The following is a 15621-nucleotide window of genomic DNA, read 5'->3' on the forward strand; positions in this document are numbered from 1 at the left end:
AGTAGAACGGTTCCATTGGGTTTTCTGGATTGTAACTTTTATGGAAGCAAATCACCAGGTCTTGTTCCCACTGCACCTCTGGGAGGATTCAAACCAACAGCCTTTAGGTCAGTAGTTGAATGCAAAGCAGCAAAAAAACAAACCAGAGAAGGAGCTGGGATTAGAACCCAGCTTTATCAGACTGAAGAGTCATGACATCATATATTGTGCTCCTACTGGGAGCCAAATGCTCCACATATCTCTCACATTAATGAGGACCCTGTGCAGGTGACTGATGATGTCAGGGAGGGGGTGACCCAAGTGGAGAGCAAACAGCATGCTATAAGTGGAAAGCTGTTCTTTGTTGGTGGAAATGAATAGGTAATACTTCAAGAAGCAATGTGGTGTCAAGGCTAAGAAAAAGCCAGAGAGACCTGTATTAGAATCCCAACCCCACCTCACACTGGATGTGCAAAGCAGCAATCTCCCCATCTGTAAAACGGGGCCATCCGATAGGGTAGAACATAAAGATTGAAGGATATGATGTGCAGAAAATGCTTTGAGCAGGCCTGACACACAGTAAAAACTTAATAGGGACTGGCTAACCAAAAAGTTGGGGAGCATGGTAGCACCACAGGATAAGCACTGGGCTGTGAACTGTGAGATTGTCGGTTCGAGTCCATCAGCTGTTCCAGAGAAAAATGAGGCTTTCTGCTTCTATTAAGATTATGTACGGCCTTGGAAACCCTATTTGTTGTTGTTGTGAAGTGCCGTAGAGTCGGTTCCGACCCATAGGGACCTGTATATGGTTTCCGAGGAGCAGCTGGTGAGCTTGAACTGCCAACCTTACAGTTTAAACAGCTTTACAGTCTGACACATTAACCCACAGCACCACACCAGGACTCCGTATACAGGGTTGTTAACTGTTCCATGGCAATTAATAACAGCAACTTGAAAGCTAGCACCCACCAGCTGCTGTGTGGGAGAAAGATTTGGCAGTTGAATTTCCATAAAGATTGCAGCCTTGGAAACCCTATGAGGTAGTTCTGCTTTGTCCTATAGGGACACTGTGAGTTGAAATGGACTCTGCAGCACTGGATTTGCTTTCTGTTTTTGGTTTATTATCAGGAGTAAGGAGCCCAAGCAGCACCCTACTGGCACCTAGTGTTAGGATTTGGCTGCTAACCGGAAGTCCAGCAGTTCAAACTAATCAGCCACACCAGGAGAGAAAGATGTAGCAGTCTCTTTCTGTTAAGATGTATTGCCTGGGTAATACATCTGTGGGGCAGCTCTACTCTGTCTGATAGGGTCACTATGAGCTAGAATCAGCACATAGCAAAGTGTTTGGGTTTGGTATCATTAGGACCATTGTCTAGATTGCCTGCCAGTTTGGTGGGCTTTCAGCTCAAACGGGAAACAATTTTAACTGAAGCTCTTTTGAGTATGCTCTCCCATTTCTGGGAAACTGACGCTCAGAGAGGGGACAGTACTGGCCTAAGGTCACACAGACAGTCAACGACCAGGCTAGGACTTGGAGCTCATTTAACATCACAAGTGAAATAACACCCCAGCAGCAGGACAAAGGAGCTGGAAGACTTGGTTTCCCTTTGTCATTTTCTTCTTAACACTTGTGGACCCTTGAGGCTGACGCCTTCAGTTCAGGGAGGAAAGACTGGAGCAGGTGCAAGGAGGAGGCACTGGGCACCACCCACCTGGACCATTTTCTGATTGAAGTTATCAGCCTCCTCCTTCCGCAGCTGCCGCTCCTGGGAGAGCTGCTCTTGCAGACCCCGGAGGCTGTCATGGGCCTCGGCCAGCACCAGCTGCAGCTCCTTGATCTGAGACAGGGATGGGAGACACAGATCATGAGGAGGGAGACAGAGGAGGAGGAGGAAAACAGAAGCTGTGGACAAAGAATGAAAGTAATGGGGGAGCAAGGAGTAAGCAAGACCTGAATGTCCCAGCCAGCCAAATGGCCCTTTAGGTATAGTACAGGCACTATGGCAGTCCCTAAAACTCAGGGGACTGTCATGGCAATTGAATGAAACAATGCATATCAAAAGCTAGTCATTGTCATGATCTTAACTTTAAATTTTCACTCATTGAAATTCACTTGAAGAAATAAATATATTGTGAAAACTAAGTTTGATTTATAAAGATGTTCACTGCCCTATTATTTAGTTGAAAAAATTTAGGAACATCTTAGATAATAAAATTATATGAGATTATTATGAGTTTAAAGAGTCTAAACATATGTTAAAAAAAATCTACTCAACTATCCACTTGGGAATTAGATATATAAAGTTATACTTCAATTAGAAAGTGAAAGCAAAAAGATGTATGAGTAACCCTCTGAAATGGCTAATGTTTTTATATGTATACATTATCATGATTTAAGGAGTCCTGGTGTGGCGCTGTGGGCTAATGCATCCAACTGCTAAGTTGTTTGAACTGCAAGGTTGGTGGTTCAAGCTCACCAGCTGCTCCTTGGAAACTCTATACAGGGTCGCTATGGATTGGAATCGACTCAACAGCACTTAACAACAAACAACAACAACATCATGACTTAAAAAAAAAAAAAAAAAAAGGATGCCTCAGTAGTAAAAAATGTATAAAGGACCAGAGCTTCTAACAGGTTGAAATCAGTTTAGTCATGGTCGATGAAGCAAAACTGGAACAGACCTGAATTTTTAAAAAATCAGGGTGAAGTGGGCCTATAGCCAGAATGGGAAAAATGACAGGTCAAAGCCCTGGAATGGAGACTCCAAAAAGATGTAGTGAATCCTTTCTGGATCCTGATCTGGGAGATTAGTTAACTGCCAGGACTGGAGAGCTCCAGACACAGTCGGCCACCATCTTTGAGCCAATCACTGTTGTTTCTCCTTTAGTCTGTCTAGAGATTTAGTTGCTAGGCAACACGTACACTGCCCTTGGTTGCTAAGAGGGAGATGGAATTTCTAATAGGGCACAGACCCATAATTTTTCCTGTTCCGGTTATGGCTCTTGTTTTACAAATTGGGTCCATTCTGGCTTTGCTTCGTCAGGCATTACTGAACCAAGAGGAACTGGTTCAAAGCCCTGTAAAGACACACACAAACACCAAAAAAATATAAGCAGTATTTTGTGATGACTTTGTGACCTTGATTTCCTTCTGTCCACATTTACGCAATGCAGCTCAGGGGTTTTGTTGTAGTTATTTGTAATGGCTATGAAGTAAGTTCTTAAGGAAAAGACAATAAAACCCTGAATTTACAGAGAAAACAGTCTTTGAGAGTATTTGTAGCTAAAACAGGCCAAACTCATCTGTACTGCTATTAGTCAAAATAGTGACTAGAAGGGGATAGGAGAGTCAGTTTTTGGGGTAGGTCATGCTCTGTCTATGGATCTGATTATGTGAAAGTATTTCACAATGGAGCTATGTACTCACAATCTGTGCACTTTTCTGTATGTATGTTGTGGTGGTGGTGGTGGTGATGTGTCCTGGAATCGGTTTTGACTCACAGCAACGCTGTACAGGGTTTCCAAGGCTGCAAATCTTTATGGGAGCAGAAAGCCTCATCTTTCTCCAGTGGAACTGCTGGTAGTTTCAAACTGCTGACCTTGAGATTAGCAGCCCGACTCGTAACCACTACGCTACCAGAGCTCCATATGTATGCTACACTTCAATACCATTTTTTAAAAAGTAATTTTAGTAACAGAAGAAACTCTTTATACTGTCATATTAAGCAGGAAAAAATAAAGGAACCATCAGCCCCAACTCCTTTACAAATCCTTCCTAGGCATGGCAAGGGGTCCCTTATGAAAGAAAATAAATACTTCTTGTTCCTTGTTAGGTGACACCAAGTCAATTCCAACTCAGCATCCCCAGGTGACAGAGGAGAACTTCCCCATTGGGTTTTTTAGGCTGTCATCTTTACAGGAACAGATTCCCAGGTCTTTCTACCACAGAGCCACAGGTTGTGTTTCAACCACCAACCTCTTGGTTAGCATCTGAGCATTTAGCAGTTGTGCCATCAGGGTTCCTAAACATGCATCAAGTGGCTTAACACCATTATAACTCTGGCAAGTTGAGGACACACTGACTTGAGCTACAAGAGGGTTTCAAAAAGTTTGTAGAAAAATAGAATAAAAAGATCACAGATTTTTTTTTTTCCTGGGCACTATCTGCTCCCTCTTATATCCTCCTTGAACTCAATGACTAACATCCAAATACAAATCAAACTTTTGCTAATTCTGACATAATGACACTATAGGATAGAGAACTACTCTTTAGGGTTTCCAAGACTGTCAATCATTATTTGTGAGAGCAGAGAGTTTCATCTTCCTCCTGCAGAGTGGCTAGTGGGGTAGAAAAACTGATTGAGGACAGCAGCCCAATGCTTAACCCACCACACCAGGGCGCTTTATGCTTAACACAGTGCCGAGCAAGTTACAAATACTCAATAAAGAATGGCTGAATGAAGTAATAATGGGATGTAAGCAGAAAATTAATTTCTTGACAGATGAGCTGCCCTATTTTCTTTCTCAGAAAATGAGAACTAAGTATCTTACGATTTTCCCCCACTGAGCTGTTAGGAAACTCAGACCACCTCACTAGGAGAGTTTGATTTATCATCTCCAAGGTACTTTCGAGCCCTGCACAGTTGCAGCCTGGCTTTCCTAGGGATGCTCAGAAGAAAAAGGGGCTCAGGCTGGGGCACACATAGTGCTCTCCATGGTTTAGGAGTATCAGGGAGGCCGCACCCAGCCCACTGGAGTCATTTCATTATGAAAAAAATTAATGCGGAGGGGCTTAGTAGGCTAATGAGGGGCTCAGAATCACTCAGAATCCTCCAGGGACCAAAGAATTCTGATGATTCTACAGCCATCAACCACCCTACTCCTACATGGAGAAGCTGTGTCTGGAGAGCAGAAATGAGCTCAAGTCCACAAAGCCACACTAGTAGAATTCATTTTCCTTGAGTCTTGGTAATAATGTCATTACCACCCTCATCTTGACTTAACTAACATGCATCAGACCTTAAGCTTAGCCTTTTTGTGTATTTAACTCTTTCAACAACCCTAGGAAGGAAAGCTTTCCTTTCCCAAGTGCGGAAACTGAGGATCAGAGCGGTGATATGGTTCATTCAGTGTCTCAGAGAGTGGACCCACAATTTGAATCCAGACAGTATGACTGTACAGACAGCAGCCTTCTGCTACCTAAATCAATGGTTCCATTGTTGTTGTTAGGTGCCATCGAGTCGGTACCGACCCATTGCGAACTTATGTACAGCAGAACGAAACACTGCCTGATCCTGGGCCAACCTCAATACTGTTGCCACGCTTGAGTCCATCGATGGGGATCTCGTTGGGGGTCTTCCTCTTTTTCTCTGACCCTCCACCTTACCAAACATGATATCCTCCTCCAGGGACTGGTCCCTCCTGACAATATGTCCAAAATATGAGAGACGAAGTGTGGCCATCTTGGCCTCCAAGAAGCACTCTGGCTGCACGTCTTCCAAAACGGATCTATTGGTTCTTTTGGCAGCCCGTGGTACTTTCAATATTCTCCTTTAACACCATACCTCAAAGGCATCAATTCTTCTATGGTCTTCCTTATTCACTGTCCAGCTTTTGCATGCACGTGAGGTTATTGAAAATACCATGGGTTGGGTCATTTCACCTTAGTCCTCAAGCTGACATCTTAAGTGACATAAAATTCCTAGTGGCATTTAGTGTAGCAAAACAAGAATCAATTTCTTTAGATGAATTTATAAGCTTCCTTTCATCAGGCCAAGACAATGACCTAAACTTCCTTGTTTCTCTTTTTGCCCTGCCTGTCGGGAAGTTTGGAACCAAACAGAATACTCACAACTCACATCACTGCCAGCATTCTCCATTAACCACACTTACTTTTGGGAGACCCCAGTTACTCTCCTCCTAAGCCACCCCTCCCACTCCTACCCCCACCCCGGCCCCAGCTTTCTTAGGTCTAAGCCCACCTCAGAGGCATAGGAATCATTGTCTTCAGCTCGGTAAGGCCTGAAGCTCCGGCTAGGGTCAGGCTTAGAGTCCAAGTCGCCAGTGCGGAAGGCCTCTCGGATTCTGGGCTCCCATTCCGGCAAATCCCTGAAGTCAGACGGCTGCACCCAGAGGCACAAGCAGAAGAAAACAAAGGTAACCATGGGGAGGGGTCCAAGGAATGCTAGAAACCTGCCCCCACCGCTCAGTGAATGTTTGTTGAAAGAGGAATTCCTGGGTAAAGTGGTTGGTGACAATACAGATTTCACAAATCTCTGTCTTGTGCACCAGCTCTAACTTTGCTAGCAGGTGTGTGGTCCTAGCTAACTGCTCCCTTTAGAAACAGGGGTGGGGAATCTTTTTCTGCCAGGGGCCATTTAAAATATGGATATTTGTAACATTACTCACAAGTCATACAAAATTATCAACTTTAAAATTAGCCTACTATATTGGGTCAAACTTTTAATTAACTCACCCCTCAACAACAAAGGAGTCCTGGTGTGGTGCTGTGGGTGAGTGTGCTGGACCTCAAGGTGGGTTTGAACTGCAAGGTCAGCAGTTCAAACCCACCAGCCACTCCTCAGGAACCCTACACAGAGTCGCTATGGCTCAGAACCAATTGGACGGCACTTACAACAACAATACGATGGCTGGAGTCCTAGTGTGGCGCCCTAGGATAAGCACTCGACTTCAAGGTCAGTGGTTCAAACTCACCAGCCACTCCTCAGAAACCCTATACAGGGTCACTATGAGTCAGAACTTAACAACAATGTGAGGGCTGGAACTGCAGTTGCCTTGGCAGAGTCAGACCAAATGATTTTGAGGGCCTTATATACTTGTGGACCAGACGTTCCCTACACCTTGCTTTAGAAGAACCTAAAGGGTAACCCAGCATGAGGCAATCTGGATGATTAAAAAAGGCCAACCAAATCACCAGGACAGGAGTTACAGAAATGATAGTACAGCTGTACTGTGTTGTTGTTAAAAAGAGCTACATCTCCCGTACAGGTGCGGAAATACTTTGTCCTTGCTGTCAGGATGAAGATCAAATCTCTCTGATGCTCTCTGCAAGTGAACCACACTCCTTAGATATCATAAGTCTTTACATGGGCTGGTCCCTCTGCTTACAACACTCTACCCCCTGGTAATTCAACCTCTGGTCTCAGCTTAAATCAGAGGCCTTCCCAACTTCCTCTGTTCAACCATCATGTTTCAGAAACCTTATCTGTTTGCTATTTCACACTCATTGGCATGGTATATATATATATAAATGCTTTATTGTGAATTATATGATAGTTTATATGGGAGAACTATCATATATCATTTCCTTGCCATGGTTACAATCCCCTCCATGCATCATCAACCAACCAAAGGGTATACCCTGCAAAGGGACACCCTTGCCGTCAGCACACAGCCCCTCTCCCTCTCTGGGTTCAAAGTCCCCAGCCACTCCGTCTCTCCACGTCATCATCTCTGCCACCATCGTTGGGGTCATTACTTCTCTGGGTAGGGTTCCACTCTCTGCTCTTCTTCCTTGATGTTCCCAGGGACCTCTGCAAAGTCAATCACTCCCTTCTTTTTGCCAAAAAACCCTTTACATTTCCAAGCCTCACAATCAGTCCTGATAACAATTATTCACTATTGTATCACAAGAGACCTATCTGCATCTCTTTCCATCAACCCCTCCTAGGCAGAGTGGATACTATTCAGTGGAGATTCTACCTTCCTCCAGGCCCTCTGGATCTAGGTTCCCTCTGGAAAGCTTGTAAGCCAGTCACTTCTTGCCTCTGTAGCCCCCATTCTGGGTAGCCAGTGCCCAAGTTGCCCATCCCTGTCCACTCCATGTACGGAGGGGTTGAGAATGATCCTCACTGTGAAGATTTGTTCCCTCTTTTGAGATACTGCATCCATAGGTGTAGGTCAAGTTCATCAAATTGTATCAGATTACTCTTTTTCCTCTTTTCTTCTTCTAGTTGAGCTCTGATCATCCAGTCATTGAAGCCAGGTCAAGTGTGGGTGTTCTTGAGTCTATCTGCTCTTTTCTTATCAGTTGGACGCTTCACTCTCCACTCTAGTCCTCTGTGGCTATGTCACTGACTCTGGGCCCAAGAGTCCCCAGGTCTTGCCACACTGCTGGCCAACCAGGTCTCCAGCCAGGTTCACAGGAGTCTATTGAGAGTTGTAGGGCTTAGCTCACAGCTTCATTGCTGTTTTTCCCTCACTTCCCCTTATCAGTGACAAATGTGGTCACCAATCAGGGCGTGTATTCCCATTGCATCTTAGTCTTAGATGGAGGTTTGCCCTAAGGGGATGGCATGGTATTTTGATCAAAGTCTATCATCCCCACTCAACAGTAAGGACCAGGGAGGCAGGAATCATATCTGATTTTGCTTACCATGGTACCTCCACGACCAAGCACAAAAATACATGAACAACAAATACAACCTAATAAACAAATGAACAAATAGTTTACATGAGAAAAATAGTTGTACAATTATAGTAGGTATAACATAAAAGGATTCTGAAAAAACAAACAAACATATATGAGTGTAAATATAGATAACACATATATAACTGTAAACATGGACGCCTAGTGTGGCACTATAGGATCAGCACTGGACTGGGAAGCACAGGGTTAGCAGTTCAAACCCACGAGCTGCTCCTTGGATACCCTATCCAAGGTTGCTATGAGTCGGAAGCAATTCTATGGCACTTAATGACAACAACAAAACATAGGCAAAGACTGAGAGGGGCATGCTATGATAATGGGCACATCTCTAACTGTGCTGTCAAAGCAGAAGCCACTAGACACATGTGACTACTGTGATGAGGAACTGAATCTTCTACTGTATTTCATTTTTATGAATTTAATTTTAAATGTAAGTAGCCATATGGCTTTTGTTGCTGTTGTTATATGCCGTCGAGTTAGTTCTGACTCATAGTGACCCTGTCTAGGGTTTCTGAGGAGTGACTGGTGAGGTCTGAACAGCTGACCTTATGGTCCAGTGCATTATTGTCACGCCAGGATTCCAGCCATGTGGCTACTGGCTGCCATATTGGAAAGTACTGCTACAGACTGTTAATAGTAGTACTGTTAGGAAGTAAGGAGGCCTGGTGGTACAGGGTTGCAAACCAAAAGGCTGGCAGTTCAAACCCATCAGCCACTTCAGGAGAGAAAGATGTGGCAGTCTGCTTCCATAAAGATTTACAGTCTTGGAAACCCTATGAGGAAGTTCCACTCTGTAGTATGGGGTCACTATGTGTCAGAAACCAGTGGACAGCAGTAGACTTCAGGGATTGGGGTGCAGTGGGGAGACAGCTTTCATCTTTTCTTTTCAGACACTACTGGAACTATTAATTTGTAATAATGCTTTTTGTGTGTGTATGATGTTCATCAAGTGTATGATGGGGCTTCAAAAGGCTTATATACAAATTCCATTATCTTTTAATTCCATTTTTCCATGAACTTTTTGAAATCCCCTTGTATTTGCCATTTTGGTTTTTTTCCTAAGCCATATTTTGTGGTCATCAAGACTGGAGTTTATTTTCCTTTAAGAAAAGATAAGAAACCTGGAGGAGCCTGAGTTTCTTGCCTTTTCATAAAGACTGAGCAAAACTTAAATACTTGTTTTAAAACACAAATCTACACTGTGAGCGTCCCAGAAACTGGAAGTGGAAGTGGGTGCCCATTGCCCTCAGCCAAGTTCTGATGTGATCTTCCTAAACAGTGAGAAAATATATTTCCAGTAAGATGATGAACTAGGCAGACACACTACATGGACCCTCTAAAACAAAGATACACGAGACCAAATGAAACAGACACAGAGGGAAATCCTGAAAGCCTAAACTTCAGAAGAAAGGTCAGAGAAGTGGATTGAGTGCTTGCTGGAAAGAGAAGCAGCACAGGGACCACAGGAGGCAAACTGGGGAACAGCTGGCCAGATGCCCCGGGACCATCTTGAACCTTTGTGAGCAGCTCTGACAACAGAAAGTAGTCTGGTAGAGCAGAGTCATATAGGTGACTGGAAAGGTGCAATTTCTTTTTCCCCCCATACTCCCCCCCTGTGACCAGAGGTGTGGCCAGTTCCCACACTCATCAACCCCCAACACAGTCCCTGCTCTCTGGGAGTTGGGAGCCACGCCAGTGTGAGGTGGATTCCCAGTTTTGGTGAGTTGTTTTGGTGCCTGAATTCAGGTGAGCTTGGCTAAGTACCTACAGAACCTGTGGAGCCTCCAGATCAACATTAACCAGTCACCCTGCCCCTAGTTGTCCTGCGATAACTAACAGATACTGAAATTAGCTCTGATACCAGCAGGCTCCATAAATTACTTCTGGATTGAGTGCCCTAAACATGGGTAATTCCAAGGTCAGTAAGAACTCCTTCTAGGGCCAGGAACTCTGCTACCACATCCTTCCCACGCTCACATGAGATCACTGGCTGACATGAGTCCCCCAGAATTTTCTCCTCTCTGTGTCCAAAAGCTGCACTGTTTTTTTGTTTCCGTTTTTTTGGGGGGTTTGGTTTTTTCCTTTGCTCTTTCATTGCTTTTGTTTGTTAATTTTTTCTCCTCCTTCTTCTTCTTCTCTTTCCACTCCCTTGAATTTGATCCTATCTCTGCTTTTGTTTTTCCTTCTTTTCTTCCGTGTCTCAATTCCCCTGTCGTCTTTTTGATCTTTCTTTAATAGTCTCTACTCTCTGGTTCTTTTCCTCTGCCCTCTCCCTGGTTTTAATAAGGGCTATTTTTATTTCTTCCTTTTATTTTCTCTTCTAAAGCTCCATTTCCCTGTCCCGTTTTTCTCTTTTTAGCTATTTTCCTTTTTTCTGCTCCCTGCCTGTCTTGAATTATTTTTTCTCCTTTACTATATTCTATTTTCATTGTTCCTAGGTTGCTTGTTTATTCTGTTTTGCTTCTTGGTGTGTGTGAGGAAAGGGGTGGGGGAGGCTACAATTTCTCCTCTTTCCCACCCAGCAGGAGACAGCAACCATGCCCATAAAGCCCAGCCACAACCATACCCTCTGCAGCCCCACCCACTGGGCAACAGCCAATAAAAGTTTTTATACCACCTGATAGACAATGGACAACAGCCAACACCAGCCAAACCCCTCTAAATTGAGATGCACGATCACTGAACAGACAACACTGCACATGCTTCCATTCTCTAACTACACCCACAGGAGACAGTTGGTGAGCGCCTGAAAACATATCAACATACAATCATCAATTAAATATGACTATGAAACACCACAGAAAATGTCCGAGACGACAATTTTAGCTCACACAAAGAAACAAGATTGTTGTTGTTGTTAGGTGCCATCGAGTCGGTACTGACTCACAGCGACCTTATGCACAGCAGAACAAAACACTGCCTGATCCTGGGCCAACCTCAATACTGTTGCCACGCTTGAGTCCATCGATGCTGCCACTTGGCCAATCTATCTTGTTGGGGATCTTCCTCTCTTTCTCTGTCCCTCCACCTTACCAAACATATCCTTCTCCAGCGATTGTTCCCTCCTGACAATATGTCTGAAGTATGAGAGACGAAGTTTGGCCATCTTGGCTTCCAAGGAGCACTCTGGCTGCACTTCTTCCAAAACAGATCTATTGGTTCTTTTGGCAGCCCATGGCACTTTTAATATTCTCCTCCAACACCATAACTCAGAAGCATCAATTCTTCTACGGTCTTCCTTATTCACTGTCCAGCTTTCGCATGCATACCATGGCTTGGGTCAGGTGCACGTTAGTCCTCAAGCTGACACCTTTGTTCTTCAACACTTTAAAAAGGTCTTGTGCAGCAGATTTGCCTAATGCAATACATCATTTGATTTCCTGACTGCTGCTTCCATGAGTGTTGACAGTTGATCCAAGAAGAATGAAGTCCTTGACAACTTCAATCTTTTCTCTATTGATAAGAATATTGTTTATTGGTCCAGTGGTGAGGATTTTTGTTTTCTTTACATTGAGATGTAATCCATACTGAAGACTGTGCTCTTTGAGCTTCATCAGTAAATGTTTCAAGTCCTCTTCACTTTCAGCAAGCAAGGTTGTATCATCTGCATATCTCAGGTTGTTAATGAGTCTTCCTCCAATCCTGATGCCATGTTTTTCTTCATAGAGCCCAGCTCCTCGGATTTATAATGGCACAAATAAATGACCATGATATAGATTTTAAAAAGCACAAAATAAATGCAAATTTTGAAAACAATACAAAACCTGTAATTAGAAATCCAGATCAGTATTAAGGTTTCATAAATGTACAATACATTAAAAGGCCAAAAGAATAGATGCAAAGCAATGGAAACCCAAACTAGTGAGCTTGAAGAAAAATCCATCAATACTAGTAACCTAGAAGAACAACTAGCAAAAAGAATGAAAAAATTTGAAGAACGCATATGAGTTATGTGGGACCCATGTAGAGAAATAACTTTTAGTAAACAGAATTCCAGTAGAGAACGAGACAATTGTCAAAAAGGTGTTGGAAGAAGATTTCCTAATACCAAGAAAGACAAGTAGATAAGCATACAAGAATATGAACAAATCTTCAACAGGATAGATCCCAAAGAAAACCACCAAAAACGTATCATAATCAAACTTTCCAAAACCAAAGACAAGGTTAGAATCCTGGCAGCAGCTTGGAAAAAACAAAAAGTTACCTACAAAAGAAAATCAGTAAGTCAAAGCTCTGATTTCTCAGTAGAAACCATGCAGGCAAGAAGGCAATGGGAAGGCATATACAAAACTGAAAGAAAAAAATTGCCAACCAAGAATCATATACCCAACAAAGCTGTCTCTCCAACATGATGGTGAAATTAGGATATTCCCAGGTAAATAGAAATTAAAGGAATTTGTAATAACAATACTAACTTTAGAAAATATGCTAAAGGATGATCTTTGGACTGAGTACCAATAACAGCAGACAACAACCTGAGATAAACACACATGACAACACTACCCCAAACTCAATCCAGATATTTATTGTTGTTGTGAAGTGCTATCAAATCAGTTCCGACCCATAGCAACCCTGTATAGGGTTTCCAAGGAGCAGCTGGTGAGCTTGAACTGCCAATCTTGCAGTTCAAACAGCTTTGTAGCATGGTTCATTAACCCATAGCACCACACCAGGACTCCAATCCAGATATAGAAGTATTTAAAGTAAAACAAATTTATAAGATTGAATCTAGGGAACCAGAGACATCAATGTACAATGAAGTCAACTACAAAGCCAAAAAAGGGAATAGTGTAGATATAGAACTTCCAACTGGTGAGGAAATCAAGCAGATTTCAAGATAATACAAAATATTTTAAAGTGGGGGGAAAAATAGTAAATTACAGGGTAACCTCAAAGAAAATGAATACACCTGCACATCAAAATAAAAAGAGATCAGAAAGAAATGTAGACATTAAAAACAGAAATGAAGAAAATGAAAACAAGACCCACAAATAAAATGAACTTAGTGCAGAAAATTATGTGGAAAAAAGAAGTCAGCATCACACACAAAAACACTGTGCAAAATGACAGCAATCAATTTATACTGTTGTTAAATGCCATAGAGTTCGTTCCAACTCATAGCAACCCTTTATAAGGTTTCTGAGGAGCAGCTGATGGGTTTGAACTGTAGGCCTTGTGATTTGAAGTCCAGCGCTGATCCTGCATTGAATGCAAATGGATTAATGCACCAGTCAAGAGACAGACAGTAGCAGAATGGATAAGAACACAGGATCCTTCAATGTGCTGCTTACAAGAGACACATCTTACAAACAAATATAGAAATACACTAAAAATCAAAGGGTGGAAAAATATATGAAACTAAAGGAGCTCTGGTAGCGTAGTGGTTATGAATCGGGCTGCTAATCTCAAGATCAGCAGTTTGAAACTACCAGCAGTTCCATGGGATAACAATGAGGCTTTCTGATCCCATAAAGATTTATAGCCTCGGAAACCCTATGCAGGGTTGCTATGAGTCAGGACCGACTCTGCAGCACATTGTAACCACCACCAACAATGACAATCAAAAACAAGCTGGAGTGGCAAGTTTAATTTCTGATATAATAGACTTTAAGGCAAAATGCAGCATAAGAGACATGATTAAGGGTCAATTGAACAAGAGGACATAACTATAATAAATATCTATAACCCCAATGAAAGAGCCTCAAAACACATAAATCGAACTCTAATAGAATGGAAGAAAGAAATTGACAACAATAATAGTAGGATATTTCAATATACCACTTTTGATGAAGGACAGAATAACTATAAAGAAACTCAACGGAGACACAGAACTAAATAACACAATCAACCAACTTGACCTCATAGACATACACAGAGCACTCAACACAACAACAGTACATTTATTTACAGCATATATGGAAAATTCTCCAGAAAAGACCATATGTTAGGCCACAAAGCAAAGTTCAATAAATTTAAAAGCATCAAAATACTACAAAGCATCTATTCAGATCACCATTTATAAAATTAGAAATAAAAAATAAGAGGATCAAGGGGAAAAAAATCAAATAAGTAGAAATTGAACAACACCCTCCTTTAAAACTACAGATAGGCAATAGATCAAGTAAATAATCAAATACAAGATTCCCTGAGTCAAATGAGAATGAAAATATAATAACTACCAAAACTTTTGGGACACAGCAAAAGCAGTGCTTACAGGGCAATTTTTATCAATAATTGTGTACATCCAAAAAGAAGAAAGAACTAAAATCAACACCTTAACCAAACATCTTTAACAATGGAAAAGAGCAGCAAAGCAAGTTTACAGTTACCAGAAGGAAGAATAAAGGTTAGAGCAGAAATAAATGAAATAGAAAATAGAAAAACAATAGAAGTTGGTTCTTTGAAAGGATTAATAAAATCAACAAACCACTGGCAAATCTAATAAAAGAAAAGAAGGAGTAGATACAAATAACATGAATAAGAAAATTTATGGGTGACACCATGACAGAACCAATGGAAATAAAAAGTATAATAACAGAATACTCGGAAGAATTGTCTTGGTGTGGTGCTCAGGATACGCATTAGGCCACAAGGTTGGTTAAAAACACAGGGTTGGCAGTTCAAACTTACCAGCCACTCCTTGGAAACGCTATACAGGGCTACTATGAGTCAGAACTGACTTGATAACACTTAGCAACAACAACAACACAAAGAATTGTACCCCAACAAATCTGAAAACCTATTGAAAATTATTGGAACTCATTGATAGATGAGGCAAAATGGCAGGGTACGAGATTAACACACAAAAACCAGTTAGATTCCTTTAGGCTAACAAAGAGAGCTCTGAAAAGGAGATAAGGAAAACAATACCATTTACAATAGGCCCCCCCCCAGAGATGAAATGGTGGTTGTGTGCTGTGAAGTCAACTGTGACTCATAGTGACCCTGTATAGGGTTTCTGAGGCTGTAAATCTTTATTGGAGCAGAAAGCCTCATCTTTCTCCCACGGAATGGCTGGTAGTTTCGAACTGCTGGCCTTAAGATTAGCAGTCCAACTCGTAACCACTAAGCTACCACATGAAATATTGTTGTTAAGTACCGTGGAGTCGGTTCTGACTCATAGTGACCCTGTACAGGGTTTCCAAGGTTGTAAATCTTTACGGGAGCAGAAAGCCTCACCTTTTTTCAGAGGA

The 15621-nt window shown here is 42.2% G+C and overlaps 1 protein-coding gene across 1 annotated transcript in view; it reads right to left on the bottom strand.

Moving 5' to 3' along the window:
- Positions 1-15621, bottom strand: part of SOGA1 (suppressor of glucose, autophagy associated 1) — a 118145-nt gene that overhangs the window by 23438 nt on the left and 79086 nt on the right. The window contains exons 6-7 of the mRNA XM_006875728.1: positions 5961-6101; positions 1692-1817 (exon numbers count right to left, since the gene is read on the bottom strand). Of these exons, the coding sequence (XP_006875790.1) occupies positions 1692-1817; positions 5961-6101 (267 nt within the window). The remainder of the gene's footprint in view (positions 1-1691; positions 1818-5960; positions 6102-15621) is intronic.

Source organism: Chrysochloris asiatica, unplaced genomic scaffold (genome assembly GCF_000296735.1).
Source record: "Chrysochloris asiatica unplaced genomic scaffold, ChrAsi1.0 scaffold00337, whole genome shotgun sequence".
NCBI lineage: Eukaryota > Metazoa > Chordata > Mammalia > Afrosoricida > Chrysochloridae > Chrysochloris > Chrysochloris asiatica.